The following is a 23,684-nucleotide window of genomic DNA, read 5'->3' on the forward strand; positions in this document are numbered from 1 at the left end:
AGGAGATGTGAGGACTGTATGTCAACAGTCATGGTTGAGGTTTATTATTATCGGATACCACAACAATTTATTTCAAAATCGTTCATTTGTTTGGCCCATTTCAAGCATTTCTTCGCTTAGCGTCTTAAATTGAAGAAAAGGGCAACTGTATTCCTGCAAGTATGCAGTAAGTAGTGATTTATCCACTTATTGACTAGCTGTTTAACTAACAATTTCTGATTAAATTGAAAGTTTCTTAGAGAGACTGCATTGCCTAGTTTTCGCATGCTTGATCAGAGTACATCACAGTCACTGCGTAGCCAACATTGTGACTAACGTTATATAAACATGCAATGTCGTTGACGAAAAAAGACGAGTCTAAAATGTAGACTGAATGATACTTTAAGCAGAACATCGCAAATGGAGATTGCTGAAATGCAGCTTCCTTGTTTATACACCGGATAGTATACAGTTTTTTTTTTTTTTCAAAGAAAATCTCTGTTTGTTTAATTACTGAAATCTGGCAACCGCAAACACGTGAGCTCTTTCTCGTGCGCAGATGATCTGAACACACCAAATAAACAAGTAAGCTGCATTTTTATCAATCGCCATTTGATATGTTCTGCTTAAAGTGTCATTCAGTCAGTCTGTGTTCTGTCAGGACTCACGAGCCGCTTCACTGAAGAGCTGCACTGCTGTGCTGAGCTGAGCATTACATCCTAGGGAAATTTTATAGGGTTGTAAATGGACCTGTAAAACTGTATCTGGACAATTTTTGCCCTATAAGCCAAATACCCTCTATGTAGATATCAGAGAACAATTAAACATATTGTTTCAAATCATTCTAGGCCAGCTTGCCAACATATGAGAATCTTTCAATATTTCTCCACATCTGCACACATTTGAATTAAAAGCCCTGAGGGATGTGGTTTTGTCGCGAGTCTACATGACGAACACAGAGGAGTTTTTTTTTTTAATGGGAGCAAATTACGCACATATTACAATCAAAAGGTACTGACGCTGGTTTTCATAATCATAATTCCTGGCACATATTAACACATTACGGTCACTATAAGACTTTGATAATAAAACAGAGGTAACAAATTAAAACTTTAGTCTTAGATCTTTTTAATGATGCATAGTTTGGTAATTACTTACACCTGACAGTAATTTTGAGCTAATTTAAGTAAAGAGAGATTCAGCATATCCTTATCCTCGCAAAGCTTAAAGGCCATCTTTTAAGTTAATTTTATAACTTAATTTATACCGAATATTGTATGAAAATGTAAATTTAAAAAAGACATACATAAGATTACATATGTTTTACAACACCCACGGGCAGAAATTAAGAAAAAAAGTGCCTGTTCTAAGCTACGCTCCGAAAACCCACCTTTTCCCAGAGAACGCGTCATATGACGTAAGAACAGGCAAACAGGCGCTGCTGCAGCCCTGGCTCTCAGTGTAGGTTTACGTAGTCTGAGAGGTGGAAACAGAGATTGTCGTTATCGAAGTAGGTTTAATTTTTCACAATGGTGAATTGTTGTGTTTGTTTTGGATGCAACAACTCCAACTTGTCTGGCCATCGGGTCCACCGATTTCCAAGCAAGAAACACAAAGATTTCCGTGCTTGGATACGTTTTGTCCAGGCAAAGAGAAGCAATTTCGCTGCCTCCTCGTTGACAAGACACACGGTGGTATATGAAAAACACTTCACACCGGACAGCTACAACCAAGGAGATCTAATGGAATTTCGCATGGGATTTCGACGAAAAGAGCGGGTTAGGCTGGCAAATAGAGCTGTGCCATCGGTGCATGCAAGTCCACCTGCAAAATCTGGCGGGAGTGAAGAGTCTAACGTTAATGTTAGTACTAGGAGAGAATCTGCGCGTCGAAAAAGGGAGTTTTGCGCAGTAAGTCTTATAATACCATATACAAATTGTTGCATCCAAATGTAGCTCTGCATGTAATTTCTGCAAATGTATTTTTCTTGACGTTATAATGGATTAGTCTTGGCATGGCACGAAAGCCCGCCTAGCTGCCGTAAGCTTACTCTTGTTACACCCAGTGAGGCTGCACATGAGCCTCCTGACACTTATTTTATTGAGCTATTTAGACAGGGTTCCAGAAAATTATTATTTTTTTTAATTTAAATGTTACGTGGTCGCATTCGCATATTACTACTCGGTTAAATTCACGCATGAATTTTCCTGCATTTAACTTGTTTTAGTGCCCGCCAAATAGATTTTTTACAATATTCGGTATAAATTAAGTTATAAAATTAACTTGAAAGATGGCCTTTAACTGAAAGAATGAGCAGAGCGCGCGCGCACTTTTCACCGTCTCCAAAACGCATCCAAGTAATTCTTTGATTTCTTTAACTAATCGAAGCTGGTATCAACAAGGCACATGCGAGGGAATGCTTTGAAAAGATTTTGAAAAGATTAGCAGTCTTTTAAATAATGCATAAATGGGGGATTTTCATGAAAGGACTACATTTTTTTTTTAAGTTCAAAGTTGTGATTTCGGTCTGTTTTCAGATTTTGGGAGAGAGTGCTGCCAGCAAAGACGGGGGCGGTGCAACTGCCGCTTCAGATCCTGAAGATGATGGAGTTGGAGACATCTTTACAATGGACCCTGAGCCAGAAGTGGTCCATCGTGCTTCACAGTGCAACATAAGATGTTTACATCGTTCATTGGGTATTTAGAGAAGGGTCTGACTGCAGAGCCGCAGAGCCACAGTTTTACCCCAACCACAGTTTTACCACAGCAGTTCTGACCGCGCATGCGCATTGCGTCGCGAGAGTCTTACATTTCTTCGAGAAGATGCATGTTACGGTACTGGAGGGGAATAATTTCCCGAATTATTCTAAATGCTCATATTGCTGCGACCAATTCCACTGTCCGTTTTGCTCGATTAAACATTATAAACCATCTGGAGAAAATCACCTCAAGCGCCATCTTAAATCACATTTTAACCGGGCAGTCCAACACGAAGGTAAGTGACGCTAACTTTAAGTTAGCCAACTGTTAGAACTTTAGAAAGCTAATGCTAATGTATTCTGCGTGAAATAGTTATCGATAAGTAGCTATAACTAAGTTAAGTAACGTAGCCTGTACAATGTCTTGTCATCCTTAACAGATATTATTTTGTAACGTTACCCCCGTTGTGTTCATTTCATGGTAACGTTAACTAGTTTTGTGTTCCCTGTCCAAAATGACTGCCCCTTTATAGCAGATTATAAATTCGTAATAATACGTTTATTATCACCTAATGTTGTGATAGATCTTTTTTATATATCAATGTATGTTTTTATGAACAAGTTGAACTTAGTTATTTATGGCGCGTAAATGTACTAAAAAATACTAGTTTTTGAGTAAAACATGATGGATTATTTTGACTATAACAATTTATAAATCATATACTATCATCAAATGTGATGTATATTTTTAGCAACTTAAATTATTGTGAACAGCACAAGTTTTGAACTTCTGTTTATTTTGTATGGCTTTTTTTTTTCTTTTTTTTAAGAAAAAAACATAATATATGGACCATTTTGACTTAAACAAATACTCGTATAAAACATATTGTGCTCCTTATCACAAACTGTTTTGTAATACAAATGTATGTTGTGTGTTCATATGTCATTGTGTGAACAAAAAGCATGGAACCTTATGACAATCAGATTAAATGAAAAATTGTAAATCGTACACATTTGACCAGAACACAGACCCAACATTTCATTGAGTATGTTTTCTTATGTTACAGGATACACTATTCACCGGTGTGGCTTAGGCTGTAGATCACAACTCCATTACCACTGCATGTACTGTCAGTCTATGCTGCTGCGTAAGGAAGACTTTAAAAAACATTTAACTGTGTGCCAGACTAAGCAGTCAACCTCAGTGCCACTTTCAGAGCCATGTTCTGCCAGCACAGTGCCTTGTCCACCCAGTGCAGAGTCAACCTCAGTGCCACTTTCAGAGCCATGTTCTGCCAGCACAGTGCCTTGTCCACCCAGTGCAGAGTCAACCTCAGTGCCACTTTCAGAGCCATGTTCTGCCAGCACAGTGCCTTGTCCACCCAGTGCAGAGTCAACCTCAGAACCCAGTGCAGAGTCAGCTGACCATGGCATTCATGCAGCCACAAGAGTCCATGTGAGACCAGTTGTCCGGGAAAGGTGTCCTATGTGCAATGTGGTTATGAATAAACGTAACATTAGAAAGCACATTGACCGTAAGCACACCAACCAGGTTTTGGACGTGAATTCCAAACGCCACCTCAGGAGTGAGTGTATTGATGAGGTTAATGGTATATATTCTGTCCAAAAGACTTTCCTTGGTCACAGTGTCCCTCTTCATGTCCAGAATAAAACATGGGGTGAAAATCATCGTGTGACCTGTGAGTCACAAGAATGTCAAGGAAACATGGATTTGGCATGGAGGAGTGGCATTAAAGCATATAGATGTGTACATCTGAGGTCAGTCACTTACTGTACCAACACAGCTAAGCTTGACACACTACGGGAGGATTCACTGGCAAAGATGGTGCAAACCAAATGGTTTACTGAAGAAACCAGGAAGAATTGCCTTGCCCGGCAAAGCCTATCCAGAGAGAACAATGTCCCTTTATCTGTGTGCCTAAATTTTGGATTTCCTCAAATCAAGAAAATAGTATCTGTATTTGAGCCCACAGTGTCCTATTACAGTGTTCTTAGACGAGTTATGGTGGTGTACAACACCAAATTAAACTCGTGGCATTGTCCATGTTCAAAAACAAAACGTTCCTGTCCACATATTTATGTGGCCAAGTGGCATTTTTTCCAAGAGCAGCCTGAATTGTTTAGGACAGTCAGAAGCACAGAAGAAGCGGTGGATTCAGTTGGTAAAACAGACAAGCATGAATGTCTGGGCGGGACAGAGGAGGGAGTGACCAGTCCATTGTATCCACCAAAAGGTGATGGCCTGAGCAGTATGGTGAAATACATACTAAAAGACAAGAAGCTTCCTGCTGTGCTGCCTGATCATTTACGCCTCCCATCAAAAGAACTCCAGTACCCAAAACAACTGGTTCCAGAGGAAATGATATGCCAGAGGTGTCCAGGGAATGTGCCTCTCAGTGAACCGATCCTCATCACTGACAAAGCGAGAATCCTCACCAGCTTTGGCATTATTGAAGGTAGGTTACAATTCTATCCAGCAGCTTTTACAATGTCATGCTCTGACAAATGTGCCTAATATGTAAACATATTGCTCAGTTAACGTTATTGTATCTCCTGTTGAATCATCCAATCACTAGATGTGTCCACTTACTGCAAACGTTGCCCAGTCTGTGCCTTGTGTTACCGTTACCAAGAGTGGAAAGACGGTGTGCACAATTTCAGTGACCGGATATTGCTAGACCTGCCCTTGTGTGTCTCATTGAGAAACCTACTTCAGGTAATGTCTTTGGATATCTAAATTATAACTAAAAGTTATAACCTAAAGTTGCTTAAAGTGTAAACTATATAGGGAGCCCAAATTAGCCTAAATTCATTTTACATCAAAGAGCGGCAAAACAGCATTTATATATAAAATATTGATACATATACATACGTCTGAACTTTTACACATTTTGACACGTTGCAACCACAAACAAAAATTTATATTATTGGAATTTTATATGATAGACCAACACAAAGTGGCACATAATTGTGAAGTGAAAGGAAAATGATAAATGGTGTCCAAACATTTTTCCAAATATCTGAAAAGTGTGGCGTGCATTTGTATTCAGCCCCCATCAATAAATACTTTGCATATATAATTTTATGTAGTTTTTTTTATATACACACACACACACATATATATATATATATATATATGGTTTACATAAGTTTACATAAGATTATATGGGGCGGCAGTGGCTCAGTGGTTCATGTAGATTGTCTACAAACCAGGAGGTTGGTGGTTCGATCCCCGGTTCCACCTGACCAAGTGTCGAGGTGTCCATGAGCAAGACACCTAACCCCAGCTGCTCCCGACGAGCTGGATGGTGCCTTACATGGCTGACATCGCCGTCGGTGTATGAATGGGTGAATGTGAGGCGATATGTAAAGCGCTTTGGATGGCCATAGGGTCTGTTGAAAGCGCTATATAAATGCAGTCCATTTACCATATATATAATCTTATGTAAACCAACTTTTATATATCGAGATTAATCGTTTGCCATCCCTAATACATATATTGTGATTTTTTTTCCCCATCCAGGTACATACAGCAGTCAGCAGAGCAGTAGATTACCTTCAGCTTACCACAGGAGTAAAGTTCCCCTCAAAGGATGCAGTGCTCCATGCGTATCTGCACTTTGAGGCCCTCACAGATCATGACTACAACTATTCCTGTGTGACCTGTGGGGATCACCCTGCTGTGGTCATAATGGATTTGCACAAAAAAGGTGCCTTCCATTTGTCAAGTAAGTATGTTTCTGCTTAATGTACTGATATAACTGTTGTCAGTTTTTCGTAAATTAATATTGAAAATCGTTTTTATGTTTCTCTTCTTTACTACTGAAGTAAGTGATCTGGAAGATCCTCCTGAGAGTTACAATGGGGAAGTGGATTGTGACATGTTTTGGAATGCTTTGGCCATGGAGATGATTGGTCGTGGATTTGTAAAAAGTAATTAAAGCTTAAGTACACCGTATGATACCAATACCATTTGCATAATAGACTAAGATGTATTAACAAATAACTTTCTGGAATTTTGTAAAGGTTCAAAAGAGAACCCATTTTTGGTCCCACCAAGTTATAACTTTTGGGCTCCATGGATCGGTCCACGCACAAGGTCAGACATTGTACTCAATACAGAGTTTGCCAAAATACATGCCCCAAAATCTGCAGCTGAAGTGCAAGAGATCACAGTCACAGAGGACCGCCTAACAGATGAGCTTTCTAAACAAAAGGTATGTCTGTATTGAATCAACAATGCTTACTCAAAACATAGATGCACTTCTGGATAGATGCCTAACTGCATTTTGAAGTAAATCTATATTACTCTTAACTAACCTAATCTCTTCCTATTGGGACTGCTTTATATTGACATGTTGTTCGTTGTCTTACATTGTTGACTAGGTGGGAGTTTTACGAAAGCTGTGTAGAGAGTGTGGCTTAGATGCCACAGGTTCCCGTAATGATATTCTTCTCAGAATTTCCCGTGAGATGAAATCAAGACATGCTTACGACAAAATATTTCAAAAAATTTGGGCTGCCTCAGGTAATCCCATTTTTGCATTGAAATATAAAGTGTTGGTGAAACGTGCATACTTTGTTATGCTATTTAAAAAATTGTACAAACACATACATTTACTTGTTTGAGGTTTAACCTGGTAGAAATGGAAAGGATTTGCCATGTAAAACCTATTTACATACATAATGTGTTAATAGCCATTTCTTTTTTCTAACCCTTGTTATTTGTGGCATTAACACATATTTTCTCAGGAGGATGGGCAGTCGTCCTGTGCCCATGTGGGATTGTGTATAGCATAAAGCACAACATTCGTTCTGAGAGTCCACGTGACTTTGCCGATATCCTTCTGTCATGGAGGCACATGCCGAATGTGGCTATATATGACTTTGCACGTGGACTGGCCACCCACACTAACTTGAGGGAACCTGAAAAGGTGCCCTTTAGCCCCTTTGAAGGACGCTTACTGGCACCTTCTGCAGAAAGAATAGCTCTGGCAAAACAAGGAAAGGTGAAGGTATCATTACCTTGGCTGGAAAGCTCCAAAATAGTCCCGGACAGGGGAGGTCATCCAGTGACTGGCTCAGCAGAGCATTATTGCTTGTATGACAAGTTCCATGAGGCGAATACCAAAGATGACAGGGATCTTCTGCGTAAAATTTCCTTGGTCCCACAGCTGGCTGGGAAAGTAAATAGCCAAGTGGCAGAGCAGTTTTTTGCAAAACTTAAAAAAAATAACTACTTCCTGAACATGAGCCAACCATCTACCCATGTATTCTTGATGAGGAACATTGTTCACCACATGAATACACAAAAAAACAATGCAAGGTTGGAGAGAATCCAGAAGACTTTTGGAGTAGAGGTGTCAATGAACATCCACGGCCAAGCTGTGATGGGTGAGCAAACTGTTCCATGTTTGCCAGTGAAATAGCAGGCTGTTATGGCAATATCTTCAATAAATGTATATCTTTGACTTGCAGCAGATCATTTGTTTTAAGATTAATTATATTAGAAATTAATCTGCTATAATTGTTATTTTAGGAACTGCAGTTTCCACTGAGATTCCTACTGAAGTACACCCTACACAGATGCCAATTTCAGTTGGTGAGAGTGACATTGGATGGATGTTAGCCTGTAAAGTCCTGGATCATGTGCTTAATCTGGTTTTCTGTATACCAGAAACATTTCCGGTATGTGGTGATGAATGTCGAAGCCTGACATCCCTGGATAACATCTGTACTACAAATGCATCATGGAACTTCACTTTACATGCTGGTCAGAAGGCACTGGTATGAATGTTTATAAAATATACCACCAAAATAAATTGTAGATTTTTTTTCATTGATAAATAATATTTGAGAATATCTGAACATCGTTTCAAGCTTGATTATGTCCTGGACACAAAGAGGACTCCAGATGAGCCAATAGTAGACGTTGGCACAACCACACTGAAACGCTCTGACTTCTTGTCATTGGGTCTACATCAACAAGTCGAGGCAACAGTAAGTTCAATTTACTGCCACATAAGAAATGCTACACATACATTTTGAACATAATTGCCTCTTAATCGAAACAATTTTACAGATTGCCAATTGCTGTTTCCAAATGATAAGCGAAATTGGAATACATCAGGTATATGGATATTGATGATTACACTCGCTGAAGACATTTAGCATGTTACGTATTGTTTCAGTTCTAATAAGTATTGAATTGATTCATTGTCAGGGAAAGGATGTACATGCCATTGATGCCTATGTTATAGCAACCTGGATGCCCCCTTTGAAAGCAGATCCAAATCTGTCTCTTCCAGTAAGTGATCACTTTCTTTTTAATTTATTTTTGTTTCAAATTCACTTTGATGCTTTAAAGGAACACGCCGACTTTTGGGATCAAAGAAAATCACAACTTTTAATTTCCGTCAGTCTACTGCACTGTACAACTAACTTATCATGGAATTATTAAAAACAAAATTATCAGGGAAACATTTTACTTTTGAGGCTAAGGAAATGTCATCAAATGGAATATTACACGCCTGTAGACGATGTATTTCTCAGGTCTTGAAGCCAAAAGAGAGAGTGATGCACTTTCTTTGCTCCAAAAACCTTCATGGCTACGGTGATGGCTCATATGTGGCGTGGTTCAGGTTTTACATACCCATTATAAATTTGGCTTGAGTTCAGCCGTTCAACATTCCCTGTTCCACTGTTCAAATGTTCTTGGTTTGCTTGTTTGGCTTATTGGTTGCTGTTCTCTACAATATGGTAAGTACACAGACGTTTTAGGCACTTGTAAAAATATATGTATTAAACCATCTAAAACAAATGTTTGTGGAACAACTAAAGTGCCAAAAACTTGCACAGTACTCCATACTTTTTGCTTGCTGTTCAGTGTACTTTGCATGTGTTCAGTTGGTCTCAAGAATAAGTTATTAAATAGTCTTCACTGCAATCAGTTCAGCAGTGTTGTAAGACAAATTATTCAGATGTTTAAAAAAATATATATACATTGATGTTGCAGCAAATTTGCTATGACAATAGCACCAGGCCGTTGGATCGTAATGAAAAACAAGGTAAGGGTATTGTATCATTGTATTTTCATAACACGCCGTAACGTCCTAGTTGATTTCTTTGCTTTTGCTTTTCTTTGCATTTCAGCATATCCCCCATCAACTCGATATGGCATCCTGTGGGGTATTCATGATTATGGTAAGTTACCAGAATTTTATTAGGCTGTATCCAATCTGTTCTATAGAAAAACTAACAATAATATTAATAATAATATTGCAAAAATGAATACGTTTCAGTATGCCCTGCACATCGTATTGAATGAGCCTGTGGATTTCACTGCTGTAAGTCCTATTTATCCACATTACATTATTATTGTTACTGTTATTCATAGTATTCATTTAAGTATTTCTTGTTTCTCAGCATGACATTCCAGTCATCAGGAGGTGGTGGTGCCTACTCCTCATGGAGAATTTTGCTCTTGGAGGGTAGGATATCCGAATTATTATTATTTGTCATTTAGCAGACACTGCTATCCAAAGAGACTGTGACCCTGTAGTGAACTAACTACAGGGACAGTCCCCCCTGAAGCAACTTGGGGTAAGTGCCGTTTGGATTGGTGACAGCCTCTGGGATTGAACTCACAACCTTACGGTGTTCCATTTGGAAGCCCAGAACCCTGACCACTTGACCATCACATGCTGCATTCTGCATAACTTCATGTTCTCATTGTAGTATCTTTTTGTGTTTTGTCAGACATGGAAGGCAGTTTGCACACTGGGCTGAGGAGGCCATGGCGATTGTGTCCTGTCTCACTGACCGTCAGGTAAGCTTTTGTAAGACAAAAAAAAAAAACACGCATATATATATATATATATATATATACACACATTGATGTTTTCCTGCAAAGTGTTGATACAAATTCTTGACTTCTCTCGTGTGAAATCGAAGTACATTTGGGTCTGCATGGCATATGCATAAAATAATACACTTCTTTAAATGATACATTTTTTTGACATGATTGTAGTCTTGTGGACAATTGAAATACAGTACATCACATTGTGCTATTCTACAGCAAAGAAATGGAACTGCGGAAATTGAGCATGACATAGGAGCACTGGAGGGGGTCACACCACCACAGAATCTTGAGGTATGCTGTAGAGTTCTGTAGTGTATATTTTTACTCAAAGTTTTAATTTGCTGAAACTAAAATTGTTAATTTTGGAATATTTTTCATAAAGAACGAGAATGTGATGAGCAACATCAGAGAAGGTGTTGAATGGTTAAAGGAAAATCACCAGCTGTTGAAGAGCAAATACTTGCCACCACGTATTGTCTGCATGGAGGAGGAAGATGCTCTGAATGCCCTTGCTCGACTGTGTTCACATTGTGAGGAACTTCTGGATGAGGATGATGAAATAAGGGCCCCATTTTATTTCACATTCAAAAACAAAGAGGACATGCACTTATTCATGTCAGAGGTTAGGGACAAGAAAAATGCTAGAGTGTCATCCTTTTATAACCCTGAAATTTAATTTTTTTTTTTTTTTTTTTTTTTTATTGCACTTGTTTAATTTTATAGTTAGTGATCAATTGTAATGGTACAATAATAAAATGTTTAAAATGTAAATTGTAAATAAAATTGTATTCTTGTTTTTGTCTCCAACAAATTGATAATATGCTCACACTTTCAGCCTGGTTAAAAGTAAGTTTTATGTGTGTTCAAGTTTATGCATTTACCCCAGCCAAAATTAATCAACTTAAGGAATTAGTTATCTTGATGTTAGACTAATAATTATAAAATTCTAAAAACCTTTTAAATGTCTATTCTAAAGTTAGACTTTTTTTATACCAAGCTTTGAAATACAATGTGTGTTTATTATACCAGGATGTTCGTTTTTGGAGAAAAAACATAAAAGATTTAAGTGTTCATTGTTTTATTTCAGTAAAGGAGCCTAAAGGCCTTCAGCAACAGCAGATGCAAAAAAAATAATAGCATGAGCAACAATAATCAATAGATCGTTTTAAGACAGAACTAAGATTTAAAAATCAAATGTATCAGCATGAAACTACTGTTGTGAAACTGCGCATGCGCGGGTCAAAACCGCTGTAGTGAAACTACGCATGCGCGGGTCAAAACCGCTGTTGTGAAACTGCGCATGCGCGGGTCAAAACAAAATCGCTGTAGTGAAACTACGCATGCGCGGGTCAAAACCGCTGTTGTGAAACTGCGCATGCGCGGGTCAAAACCGTGGCTGGGGTAAAACTGTGGCTCTGCAGACAGATATTATTGGGTATTTAGCTTATATCTAGCATTCACCATACATGCCATATACAATCACAAATAAGGATTATGTCAAAAATGTTCATGATCTCCATGGTTACTATTTTTTCATTTCCACTGTTCAGACAGTAAACATTAAAAATGAAGAACTCCATAATGTTAAAAAATATATATTTTTTACTGGGTTGCATTAGATAGTCCATGTTGTGTTACCAATGAATGAACAATTGTGAACAATTATTAAGATTAATCTCTTTCATCTAAGGTGTTCAGGTAAAGCCTCAGATGGTGGATGTGGGGACTCAAACTGAAAGGTTTGAGCATCGCAGATCAACTCCACTGGCCAGTCCTGAACAAAGTGATGATAATTGGTCATTTTCTGATATCAACCATTCTGGGGAGATGTCAAGGAGTCCAGGGGAAGAGATGTTGAGCGAGGCCTCTGAGGAGGAACCAGAAGAGCTGGAATCTCTCAGTGACCCAAAGTAAAAACTTTATTAATGGAAACTGTTTCTGATTGTGTATCAAAAAATGTCATACTCAGAATTAATGTGTGTTTTCCTTTTCTTGTTTTCAGTGCTGTTGACAAGTTCATCGTTTGCCAGAGGCAGTTGATGTCCTTGTTCACGGTTTGCCCTGCATGCTGTGGGAAAACCCAGGGACAAATAATGCACCCAGAAGGAACTTTCATAAAAGTCAAGCAGGTAATGTCTTATTTGTCAACTGTCTATGCGGAGCTGAATTATAGTCTGTGAATGTGCAGTATGTATATTAATTATATGTGTCTTAACTATACAGATTTTTTACTGGCTCATCTTAAAGCTGCTTGAGTATTGAATCTTGTATCATCTTTCAGGCCTGCGGAACTTGTAGTTATGAGCGTTACTGGCAAAACCAAGAAAAGGTGCATCGAAACAAGCCTGCCTGCAACCTTTTACTCAGTGGTGCCATCCACTTCTCAGGTTGCATGGCTACTCAGACAATCAGGATGCTAAAGCTGTTTGGACTGTAGTGCATAAGTCCTGGCACTTTTTTCCGCCATCAGCGCTATTACACTATCCCTACCATCGTGCAGGCCTGGAGGGATGAGCAGAGGGGGATCATCAGAGAGTTGAAGGAGACTGGGGGTGGATTGATCTTGTCTGGTGACTGCAGGTAGAATGGTCCAGCTCACGTCAATGATGTAGAACAGGTCAATGTGTTTTTACATTAACCTATAAATGTAACTGTTTTTGATGTTCTTAGATCAGATTCTCCTGGACACTGTGCCAAATATGGTAGCTACTCCTTGATTGAGGATCGAATTAACAAAGTTTTGGATGTTCAGCTTGTCCAAGTAAGTTGATGTCACACATAAATCTTGTGTCTGATTTTGTTACTGATATTACTGTTACTGTTCAGTAATAATCAGTTGGTTTTACAGAGCTCAGAAGTCCCAAGCAGCTCTTGGTGTGAGCTAGAGGGTCTAAAGCGGAGTATGCAGTTCCTGATGGACCAAGACATGCAAGTGTCTGCTCTGATAACAGACAGAAATCGGCAGGTAATGATGCTAGGAGAGATCTAAAGCTGAACAGCATTGACAGGCACAGTATCACTCAAAATAAATTCTAAATTCTATAAAATCAATTTGTGTTTTAGGTGGGCAAGTGGGTACGTGAGAAAATGTGTTCAAAAGGAACAAGGCATTTCTTTGATGTCTGGCATATTGGGAAAAGTATGTATTGTGATGTTGGTAGTTCTATATAACAGACTTGTTTGTAGTTAAATTCACTTTCCTAATAATTAATTTGCTCTGCTCTGTTTGTCTGCTCTGGAACAGGTGTACAGAAAGCACTGGATGCTGCTGCAAAAGAGAGGGACTGTGAGGATCTGAAGCTGTGGAGTCCAGCCATCATCAACCATCTCTACTGGACTGCAGCATCCACCCCTACAGGAGATCCAGATGAGATGCAGGCAAAATGGCAGAGTATGATAAATCATGTACAGGACATACATGAACACAGCACTCCTGCATTTAACAAGTGCTCACATCCACCGTTGGAAGGAGAGGCGAGAAACAAGGAGTGGCTAGAACCAGGTACAACATAATAGCCTATGTTAAAAGATGTCAAATGTTTTGAGGCTAAACTTTTTCACTGCTTGTAAATTTTTGTAACCCCACGTGTACTAATAATTACTTGTGTCATAAAATGCGAGAGATTATATGACAGAATATGTTTTATTCAGGATCACCAGCAGCCGCTAAACTGGAGAGTGTAGCTGCCAGGAAAGCACTGGTAAAGGATATTCGACAATTGTCACCTCAGCATCAGACATTCTACCTGGAGGCCTACCATTCCCTCATTCTGCACTTTACTCCCAAACACACTGGCTTTTCTTTTCTTGGGATGTACAGCAGGTAGTGTTATCACTTAAAAGTATTGATACTAATAAAATTAGTTTTTTTTTTTTCAGGAAATGATGACAGAATGAATATGGCTCAAAACTAGGGGTGTAACGGTTCACAAAGTTCACGGTTCGGTTCGATACGATACACTGGTGTCACGGTTCGGTTCGGTACGGTTCGGTATGTTTTAGATACAGCAAAAATAAAAAATTGGCAGATAAATTACCTTTTTAATTATTTTTTTTATTAAAACTAACAAAGTATGATTTTTTTTTTTTTTACATTGAACAATGATGGAGTTATACTTTACCCATCTTCTATGTAGTTACAGGAATAAGACATTAGCTCTTTACATTAGCTCTCTCCACACCTTTTTCACACACTACTGCTTCTGTCATCCCTTTGGCGTGTCTGAAGAACGTGGCTGTTCAGTTCTCATTCATCGGTAAAGTAATGTGCCGTTGTAGCTTTGTGTAAACCTTGACATCCAGCCGTCTGTTGTCAGAGCAAACGCTGTTGCTTTGGCCAATTGGTTCTCTGTTTGTGCTTTTGTTTTTTGGGACAAAGCAAGAATTACTGGCTCAAATGGGCTCGTGAAGGAACATAACGGGGCTCAATTACTTTAAGCACGTTCTTAAAACTCCGTCTGCGGTGCGTTTTGCGCTGCGTATGCGGTGCAGCAGCCGCACACCCTGTTGTGCTTTCAAATATGCTGCGTTGTAGTCCGCAACCGTTAACATGGGTACGGAAAAAATACGCACCGCATAGACTATACGCACTGCAGACGGGCGCAAGGTCTCATATCCGCGGCTATAAATGGGCCACTCGCCGCGGTGATGTCTTTTGCCATTTGAATGAGTTGGAAATGTCTGTCTTAATGCTGCGGGGATAGTTTGTGGCTGTTTCTCCTTTTTATCGTCTTGTTGTCGGCGTAAATGAGTTGACATGGCATTAATTATTCCCACTGCTGTAGCCTACCATCATGTAGCAAATGCGACATACCGTTGTTTTTTTATCCATCACTCTTGCCAACACCATCATAGCTTACAAAGAATCCAAAGTTCACCCAAACACCAGACCTGTTGGTGTTGGTTATTGGAGGATCTTTATTTCTGGTTTGTTAAACGCAATAGCCATTTTGCCACGAGCATTCAGCGCGAGCCTACTGATTAAGCGAGCACCTGACTGAGCAGCCTAAAACATATTTGGTGTTTGTTTGTTTTTTTCACTTCGGCGGTGTCAGGGGCATTGCCTGTTATGTCGTTTTGGTTATTGTTGAACGCATGTCATTATATTTCACACACTTTTTTATTTTTCCAAGTCTAATTAATTAGTCCGAGAACCGTTCGGTACATAATGCGTACCGCGTACCGAACCGAAAGCCTCGTACCGAACGGTTCAATACGAATACGCGTATCGTTACACCCCTACTCAAAACTAATGCAGTCTTGTATAGCAGACCAAAATGTTATAGATTGATAACAGCATTACATATTGTTTGCAAAATAATAATTGCAAAGATGAGTCATTGTTTTAGACCCATTTGAACTGAAAAGATTGTCATATTTCTGTTGCATTTCACTGCATTGGGTTAGCTTTGGAGACCTAATGTTCTATCTACTTATCTCGTACAGACTTCTCTTGGCAGCCCTACATTTTAATAGTAATGGCAACAGAGATGTAGCGCGAACTAGTGAGGGTGAGGGACGCTACGCTGTTCGCTACCCACGGTTTCGGAAGGGTGCCTGGGTAGTCCACCCCATCAAGGAGAAACCATCTTACGGTTAGTAGTTTCACTTAGTTTTTCAATATTTTTTTTGTATGAATCCATCTTTTTTATGTGAGTCAACCATGTAACTAAATGTTTTCCAAACATTTCTCTCCTCAAGTATACGCAACAAAACTTATGGTCTCTCTGGTAGAGGAATACTGCAAGTCACCACAGGCCCTACAAGAAAGCAGTGCCGTCTTGTCATCTGCTGCACCGCCCCCCCCGTACGCCCGTATTCCGTACGCCCAGCGGACAACCTGCCTGTATGCTGTGTATCGGAACTGCCTGTGGTGTAGATTGGGACATTATTACATTTTGATCATACCATGTTTTCATAGTAAACAATTCCAATGGTAAATATTGCATGTCCTGTTGGCTGATATTCTACTGTACTACACAACACCAAAGCTTTTTTTTAATAGTAAGTATATGGAAACCACTCAGTTTAAAAACCTGCTTAACAGGATTTAATATTTTGGTGTAGAAAAGCTGTTTCTTTGAATTGCAGTGTGAAATAATTTTTGCTCAAAACCTACTCTGGTCTGCTGGCTTGAAGAGGGCCATGCTCCTGTCTGAAGTTCATGTATGCTATCTGCAGCACAAAAGGATTCAGACAGGATGCTTCAAACCCTGGATGGAGTGTGAGGCAGGTAATGTCTTCTGGGGGATTTAGGTTTTGGACAAGGGCCCAATAGGCGTCGACCTCCCTACAGCACACACTCTCCACTGCTGATGGCATAGCCTCACATCTACCACACAAGCACCTGTTAAACAAATGTGCTAAGATAAACTCACTCTCCTTCCCTGCTTGTAGCTCAAGTGGTTGGTGTAAGACCTTGTAAGAAACGACATGTAGACTACTTACTTCCTAAAACTTGGGTAAATATGCACTGTATTCTAATTCTATTCTAACATCTAATTGACAGCCTATACTATACACACACCCCCTGTATAGTATAGGCTGTCAATTAGATGCATTTATCTGCATGCCTTACAACCAGTATCCCTCCACGTGACAATAAAAGATCCTTGTTACAATGACTGTATTTACATGAACAGCATATTCCCGTCCTAGCCGAAAGACTAACTGATTTCATACACATACTCCACAGTACATGTGAGCTCATTTACATTGTGTCCTTCGGAAATACTAAGGTGAGTAGTATAACAGCCGACTAAGCTAGGAATTTCAGCTGTCCGGTTATGTTGTTCAGAACATGCGGACACCTAGGTCTAAACGCAGTTACTGATTAAACATCAGATAGCAATTTCTACAAAACTTCACGATAAACTATGTTGTTGTAGAAATGCACAGAATTTCTATCCCTACCCAGACTAGCTGGTCACAGATGTAAGCTATAGCTTACATAGCTATAGCATCATACAACATTCATTTAAAATCTGGGATCTAAATTAATTATTTTAAGACACATGTTGCTGGCATGGTGACAATCTACATGGATTCTTGAAAAACAACAAAGTCAACAGCAAAATTGCTAAATATGATTTATTAAAGATACTGTAATGTGATAAACATGGAGACAACGTTAGCCACAATTAGCTATACCCTGCGGTCACTCACCAAGGCACCTGCCCAATTATCAACCGATTCTCCTCACACCACAACTCTATCTCTCTCCTCTGTCCATTTACCCTTCCCCTTAACTCTCCCTGACCCCTCTCTCGCCTAGGCGGTTCGTAATTATACGGCAATGGCCCATCGTAAGAGTTGACAGTTATCCCAACTGCACCCTCTTCACTGTCTGACTCCATTACGAAGAGACGATGTTTACCGGCTGTTGCGTCACTTCCGATCAGAGCGTTTTTCACAACGGAAGTAATTTTACTCACAATTTATTTTAAAACGTTTTAAATTTACGTTTTAATGCACATTTATGATTAATTTCTTCACGCAAGTCGAGTTCCTATACTATTTATCTACACGTTCATTCACAGTTATCTTCAACTTGAAAGATGGGCTTTAAGTAATGGATAATGTACACCCAGCCGGTTGTTATTTCAGAATAAACCCCAACAGAGTGATCAGGACCCCGACGCCTAGCGGAGGGCCAAAGTACTCCAACATATACTTGAACATTACAAACATGATTCCAAAAAAGTTGGGACACTGTGTAACGTCCACCCAAAGTATGTTGAATACTGTTTGTGATGTTAATGTTGCTACGCCTTTAAGATAGCGTCTTCTATGGTGCACGCTGTTCTTATGTGAGCGTGCACGCATTTAGAGGTGTAAGTGTGACGAGAGAGATGACTGCTCTACGGCTGACTGATGTTTCAGCTTAATGATGTTACTTTTCCCCTCTGATTTGTAACGTTTTTCAGAGTGTTTTCTTTCTATTTCCCCCCCTCACTCTTTTACATGTATGGGAAGAGTGTATACTTTTGTGCGAACTCTTATAAAGACTCTTGGGACTACCAGTTCATTTGACCCGTGTCTTTCTTCTTGCGTCCTGTTTTCTTCTGTTTTTCACCTGGGCAGATGCCGAAGCCCTCTGGTAGACGTTACAACTGTACAAATGCAATGATGTGGAAGTTTAAAATTTCAATATTTTATTCAGACATTGATGACATAGCAAATGTTTAAACTGAGAAAATTTATAATTTTAAGGGAAAAAAGTTGATTTTAAGTTTCATGGCATCAACACATCTCAGAAAAGTTGAAACAAGTCCATGTTTACCACTGTGTGGCCTCCCCTCTTATTTTTATAACTGTTTGCAAACATCTGGGGACTGAGGAGACAAGTTGCTCAAGTTTAGGAATAGAAATGTTAATTCTTGTCCAATACATGCTTCTAGTTTTTCAACTGTCTTAGGTCTTCTTTGTTGCATCTTCCTCTTTATTTCTATGGGTGAAAGATATGGACTTCATACTGGCCATTTCAGTACCCGGATCCTTCTTCTACACAGCCATTATGTTACCCATGCCACACACACTCATGTAACCCCATACCATCAGAGATGCAGGATTCTGAACTGAGCGCTGATAACATAACTTGTCCTCTTTAGTCTGGATGACATGGCAATTCCTGTGCTTCTGGATCATGTTTAGATATGTCTCTTTTTTACCTATAGAGATTTAGCTGGCAATGGCGTAGGGCACGGTGGATTGTGTTCACGACGATATTTTCTGGAAGTATTCCTGAGCCCAATTTTCCATTACAGTAGCATTCCTGTATGTGATGCAGTGCCGTCTAAGGGCTTGAGGTCACAGGCATCCAGTATGGTTTTCCAGCCTTGACACTTATCCACTATTTTTTCGCCGCAGCATTGGGGGAATTGGTGATCCTCTGCTCATCTTGACTGAAAAACACTGTCACGCTGAGAGGCTCTATCCTCAGCTCCTAGTATCAAAGGCGATGCTGAAAAGGTTTTGATTCAGTGTAAATTAATGCAAACTTGTGCCGCCATATGGTTATTTGACTGTTTGCTACCTGCCCTGTCCCTTGCCTGGTATGACTAAGATTTACACCTTGCCTGTGATACTGCTGTTATTTCTTGACTACTGATGTCCGCCTGTTATTACTGTGAGTTTGTGCACTGTAAAAAATTATTTACAAAAAAAGTTACCTGGTTGCCTTAAAATTTTGAGTTAATTGAAACTGAAATTGAGTTAATGAACATTTTTTGAGATTCGACAACCTTTATTAAAACATTAAAAGATTTTGTAAGCATATTGGGTAATTGTGTGTGTTTTATTTCTGATGACGCAGTGAAACATGCCAAATAGTGCTATTTTCATGATTTATCAAATTTTGTATGTGGTTCAGATACAAAAATATTGAGTTTCTATTTATTAAACAAATTTCCTTCATTGAATCAAATTAAATTTTTTTATTTCAATAAACTCAAAATTTTAAGGCAACAAGGTTACTTACTTTTTTAAGTTAAACCAACAAAAAACAACCACATTTTTTTACAGTGTGTATTTCCAATAAAATGCGAGTCCTCGTTACATGGGGACACCCCTAGTAATTTTAATTATTTTTCTATGTAAAGCATTTTTAATTACCCTTTTTGGATGAAATGTGCTAAATAAACAAACTCGCCTTGCCCTACCCTTTACTGCATTGCCTAACATTTTGTGCACAAACTGTTCAGTAACAATCACTTTGCATGTCGCAATCACTAAGTTGCAATTACCTTGCCTGTTCCTTCCTTGAAGATTGCTTTATAAAGAACCATTTGATTTTGTAAAACAACCTTCCTCATTACAAGTGCATTACATTAACCTAAACAAGTTGCCTGGCAGGTTTATAATGTTGCTACTAGAATTGTAAGTTTGGGTGCATCATTCAGATTGCACAAATCATTAATTTCCCAAAAGCATTGTTAGCCAAATGGTCACAATTTCCTTCATTATCAGCATAGTTCAATGAGTGTGTGTCTGCTGAATCATAGCTCCAATAAACATTCACAAACAGCATCACAAAGTTGTGTTAAATGAATGAATGCAACTACTTGCTTTACTTTGTTCAGACTTTGATATCCTAATGCAGCCTTTCTCAAAGTGGGTGCCGCGGCACACTGGGGTGCCCCGTGACTGTGTCAGGGGTGCCGCCAAAAAATTACGTTGGCTAAAAATAAATAATAATAATAATCTGAAATTTCATATATAGAATATATTTGAATTTACATAAATACATTCTTCTTTTTAACCCTTTCGCACGTATGATCACATTCACGCATGTGATTAGAATGGTCAGTGCATCACGTTCATTCAAATGTGCTTTCGCGTTGGCTTGCACTGAGCCAGAGACAGGCGCACTCAGAGCTGCACTGAGCCAGAGACAGGCGCGCTCAGAGCTGTCATATATCACAACTTTTCAGTGTTTTAAGCCACATAATGTTTATTTTAGGTTTCAAACGTATACGTACTAAAAAAAACAATACATTTAGAGTTTGTAAAATACACAATGATGAAAAATGAAGAGGCATTAATAATCATTTTCATTATAATTAGTTTTATTCATATCAGATAAACATTGTGTAAGTAACTTTAAAGTTTACTCTATTCTTCTGCCAGTTCACCTGCCACTTACTTTTATGTAGTTTGGGAGAAGTGGATGAATTCACGTCTTGTAACTTAAATCTAACAGATCCGATTTTCTGAACTGCGCCTGCGGCGGCGATGGCGGCGCCCATCGTGCATACAGCTCAACTAACGCGATCATTATAAAGTTGTTTAAACAACAAAACACTGCCACTTGTATATATTTGACAATCGGAATATCAGATATTTCAGGCCATATCTAAAAAATTTGTGAATATTTTGAATAAAAAAGGAAAAATGACATAAAAGCAGATCATCATTCATTCAGCTCTGTTGGTGCTGGTGTGTCACGTGACAAGCAATGACGCGTCACCATGGAAACCATAAAGTGACAGCTTTGAAAAACAGAATGTTTTAAATTTACATGTGAAAGGGTTAAACATATTAGCGGATTATACTCGGTTCATTACTGTCCTATCTAAATAAACAGGACATTTGCATTTAAATTTGGGTTATGCAGTGTTTTTAAATTATATTTTAAACTGAGGTGCCTTGAAATTGTATGCACTTTTGAAAGGTGCCCTGACTGAAAAAAGTTTGAGAAAGGCTGTTTTAGGTCCACGCTGGTAGGCGCTGCCTGAGTGACTGCGCCGTCGCAGAAGGCTGCTATGGGCCGCTGGGGCGGACCGACTATAGAAGGCTGGCTGGCGGGAGACGCCAGCCGAGGCAGTCCGGGCAGTTAACTCTGGGCAGGTGGTAGGCCTCAGTAGGCCTCCCTGCGGGTGAGTTCCGACATCGTGGCCCATGTGAGCGGGGAGGGTTCTTCCCAACGATGTCGGCTGCAGTAGAAACCTCGTCATAAGTAGGCCCCTAACGGCCTCCCTGGGGATGAGTCCCCAGGTAGTGACTGGATACCCAGTCCTCATCAGCCAGCAGACAGCCACTGTCAGCCCGACTTTAAGGGCTCGCTGAGTTTCAGCACGCCTCACATGGCGTCCCCTGAGGGGGTGACCTAGGGTTCCGACCATTGGTTGACAGGTTCTAGGCCGCTTTAGGCCTCCTGTAGGGTGAGCCCCGGTTCCCAGGTCTTGCAACAGTGTGCGTAGGTGCTAGCCAGGCGGCTAGCATAGTCTGCTATCAGGGACGGGCCGCTTCAGGCCCTCCTATGGTCGTTTCCCGGCCCTGCGGGGTTTCCGGTGGGATTTGCCATCGGATAAGCACCGTATGTCACCAATCTAATAGGGAACTGCCATTCGGCAATAGGCCTCTCCGGGCCGCCCTAAAAAGACCGGACTGTACGTAGGCATCAAACAGGTCTCCCTGGAGGCGAGCCCCGGGAACACAACACCTCCCAACAGTTTGCACGTTGGCTGGCAGGAAGTAGGCCGCTTTAGGCCGCCTGAGGGTGAGCCCCCGAGCTGGGACGCTCGGTAGGCCAGTGTATTATGCTGTCAGGCCTTTTTGGGCCTTTTTGGGAGGGATTCCCGGACCAGGTCTCGGTGACAAGCTAGCTATTAGCATGAGTGGCTTCTGGCGCTATAGCCTCATGAGCCCCCTGAGGAACCAGTAAAGCCACCTGGCTGCAGACCGCCTGAGGGTTAGCCCCCGAGCTGGGAAGCTCGTTAGGCCAGTGTATTATGCTGTCAGGCCTCTTTTGGCCTTTTTGGGAGAGGATTCCCGGACCAAGGTCTCGGTGAGCCTCATGAGCCCCCTGAGGAACCAGTAAAGCCACCTTCCTGCGGCTTTTAACAGCAAACAGCTAACACTAACGATGCTGGGTGGAGGCGCTTGAGTCTGATCAGACGGGCAGGCCCCCCTCGGGGCCTCCCGGGTAGATCAGTCCATAGGCCTTTATTAGGCCTCCTGAGCACCCCTGTAATAAATGTGCTCAGTAGATCCTAGGATCAGAAGAGACTCCCCTCGATGGCAAGGGTAAGAAGCACTAAGCTGAGTACTGCTCTCCAGGATTCCCGTCTCCGAGTTCCGGTCTGAGGAGGACATTGCCAGTTTGCAGTCCCTCAGTCTGGATGCTCATAAGTAGAGCGATGTCCGGAGGCTCTGTTTTGACAGACAGGGTTGGCCAAGCTGGGGTGTCCCACAGAAGTGATGCCAGGTGAGGCCTCCCTGGTGGCATTCGGTGAAGGTTTTTCCCGAATTAGTGACGGCTGGTGGCGCCCTCAGGTCCCCTAGCCACATTCCCTTAAGGGACTCCTTCCTTCGAAGTAGTAGGTCCCAGGCCCTCGAGCAAGCCGAGAGTAGGAAACCTCAGTTAAAACTTATTTAGGTTCTCTCTTAGGCATATAGCTTGGGCTATGACCGTAGTGAATGATGTCACTGGCAGTCTGTGTGGCTAGAGGGGGAGTGGTTCAGACTTTCCGCGAACACTCGTCCAGGCAGTTCTCACTGCCAGTAAGGGGCGTGCACTCCCCTCAGCATGGCGACGTGGGTATATCGTTCCCCGTAGCGTCAGCTGACGCAGCGCGAGTTCCCTTTCGAAAGGGAACATCCCCGGTTACGTATGTAACCTTAGT

General features: G+C 40.5%; 3 protein-coding genes across 6 annotated transcripts; all 3 read left to right on the top strand.

The window, feature by feature from the left end:
* The first annotated feature begins 1,450 nt into the window (after positions 1 to 1,450).
* LOC137078888 (uncharacterized) lies at positions 1,451 to 17,983 on the top strand. Of its 4 annotated transcripts, none has more exons than XM_067446685.1 (9): positions 1,451 to 2,676; positions 12,251 to 13,140; positions 13,231 to 13,321; positions 13,409 to 13,525; positions 13,624 to 13,699; positions 13,805 to 14,062; positions 14,212 to 14,383; positions 16,006 to 16,154; positions 16,261 to 17,983. In XM_067446685.1, exons 4-9 carry the CDS (start codon positions 13,463 to 13,465, stop codon positions 16,497 to 16,499), a joined length of 957 nt encoding a protein of 318 aa, XP_067302786.1. In that variant the 5' UTR covers positions 1,451 to 2,676; positions 12,251 to 13,140; positions 13,231 to 13,321; positions 13,409 to 13,462; the 3' UTR covers positions 16,500 to 17,983. The 4 variants fall into 4 exon arrangements, with proteins under 4 accessions (XP_067302786.1, XP_067302783.1, XP_067302784.1 ...); XM_067446682.1 differs by having other exon boundaries at positions 12,251 to 12,470; positions 12,563 to 12,689; positions 12,842 to 13,525; XM_067446683.1 differs by having other exon boundaries at positions 12,251 to 13,321.
* Positions 3,644 to 8,492, top strand: LOC137079514 (uncharacterized). The gene is made up of 9 exons (XM_067447466.1): positions 3,644 to 5,155; positions 5,276 to 5,415; positions 6,223 to 6,427; positions 6,528 to 6,632; positions 6,726 to 6,916; positions 7,086 to 7,227; positions 7,452 to 8,093; positions 8,239 to 8,301; positions 8,377 to 8,492. The coding sequence occupies exons 1-9, from the start codon at positions 3,727 to 3,729 to the stop codon at positions 8,490 to 8,492; spliced, it is 3,033 nt and encodes a 1,010-aa protein (XP_067303567.1). The 5' UTR covers positions 3,644 to 3,726.
* Positions 9,191 to 11,966, top strand: LOC137078890 (structural maintenance of chromosomes protein 5-like). Its single transcript, XM_067446686.1, has 7 exons — positions 9,191 to 9,766; positions 9,852 to 9,902; positions 10,001 to 10,045; positions 10,125 to 10,189; positions 10,458 to 10,527; positions 10,777 to 10,851; positions 10,943 to 11,966. Exons 1-7 carry the CDS (start codon positions 9,725 to 9,727, stop codon positions 11,234 to 11,236), a joined length of 642 nt encoding a protein of 213 aa, XP_067302787.1. The 5' UTR covers positions 9,191 to 9,724; the 3' UTR covers positions 11,237 to 11,966.
* Positions 17,984 to 23,684: the final 5,701 nt, after the last annotated feature.

The sequence above is a fragment of the Pseudorasbora parva genome, chromosome 6, assembly GCF_024679245.1.
Source record: "Pseudorasbora parva isolate DD20220531a chromosome 6, ASM2467924v1, whole genome shotgun sequence".
Taxonomy (NCBI): Eukaryota; Metazoa; Chordata; class Actinopteri; order Cypriniformes; family Gobionidae; genus Pseudorasbora; species Pseudorasbora parva.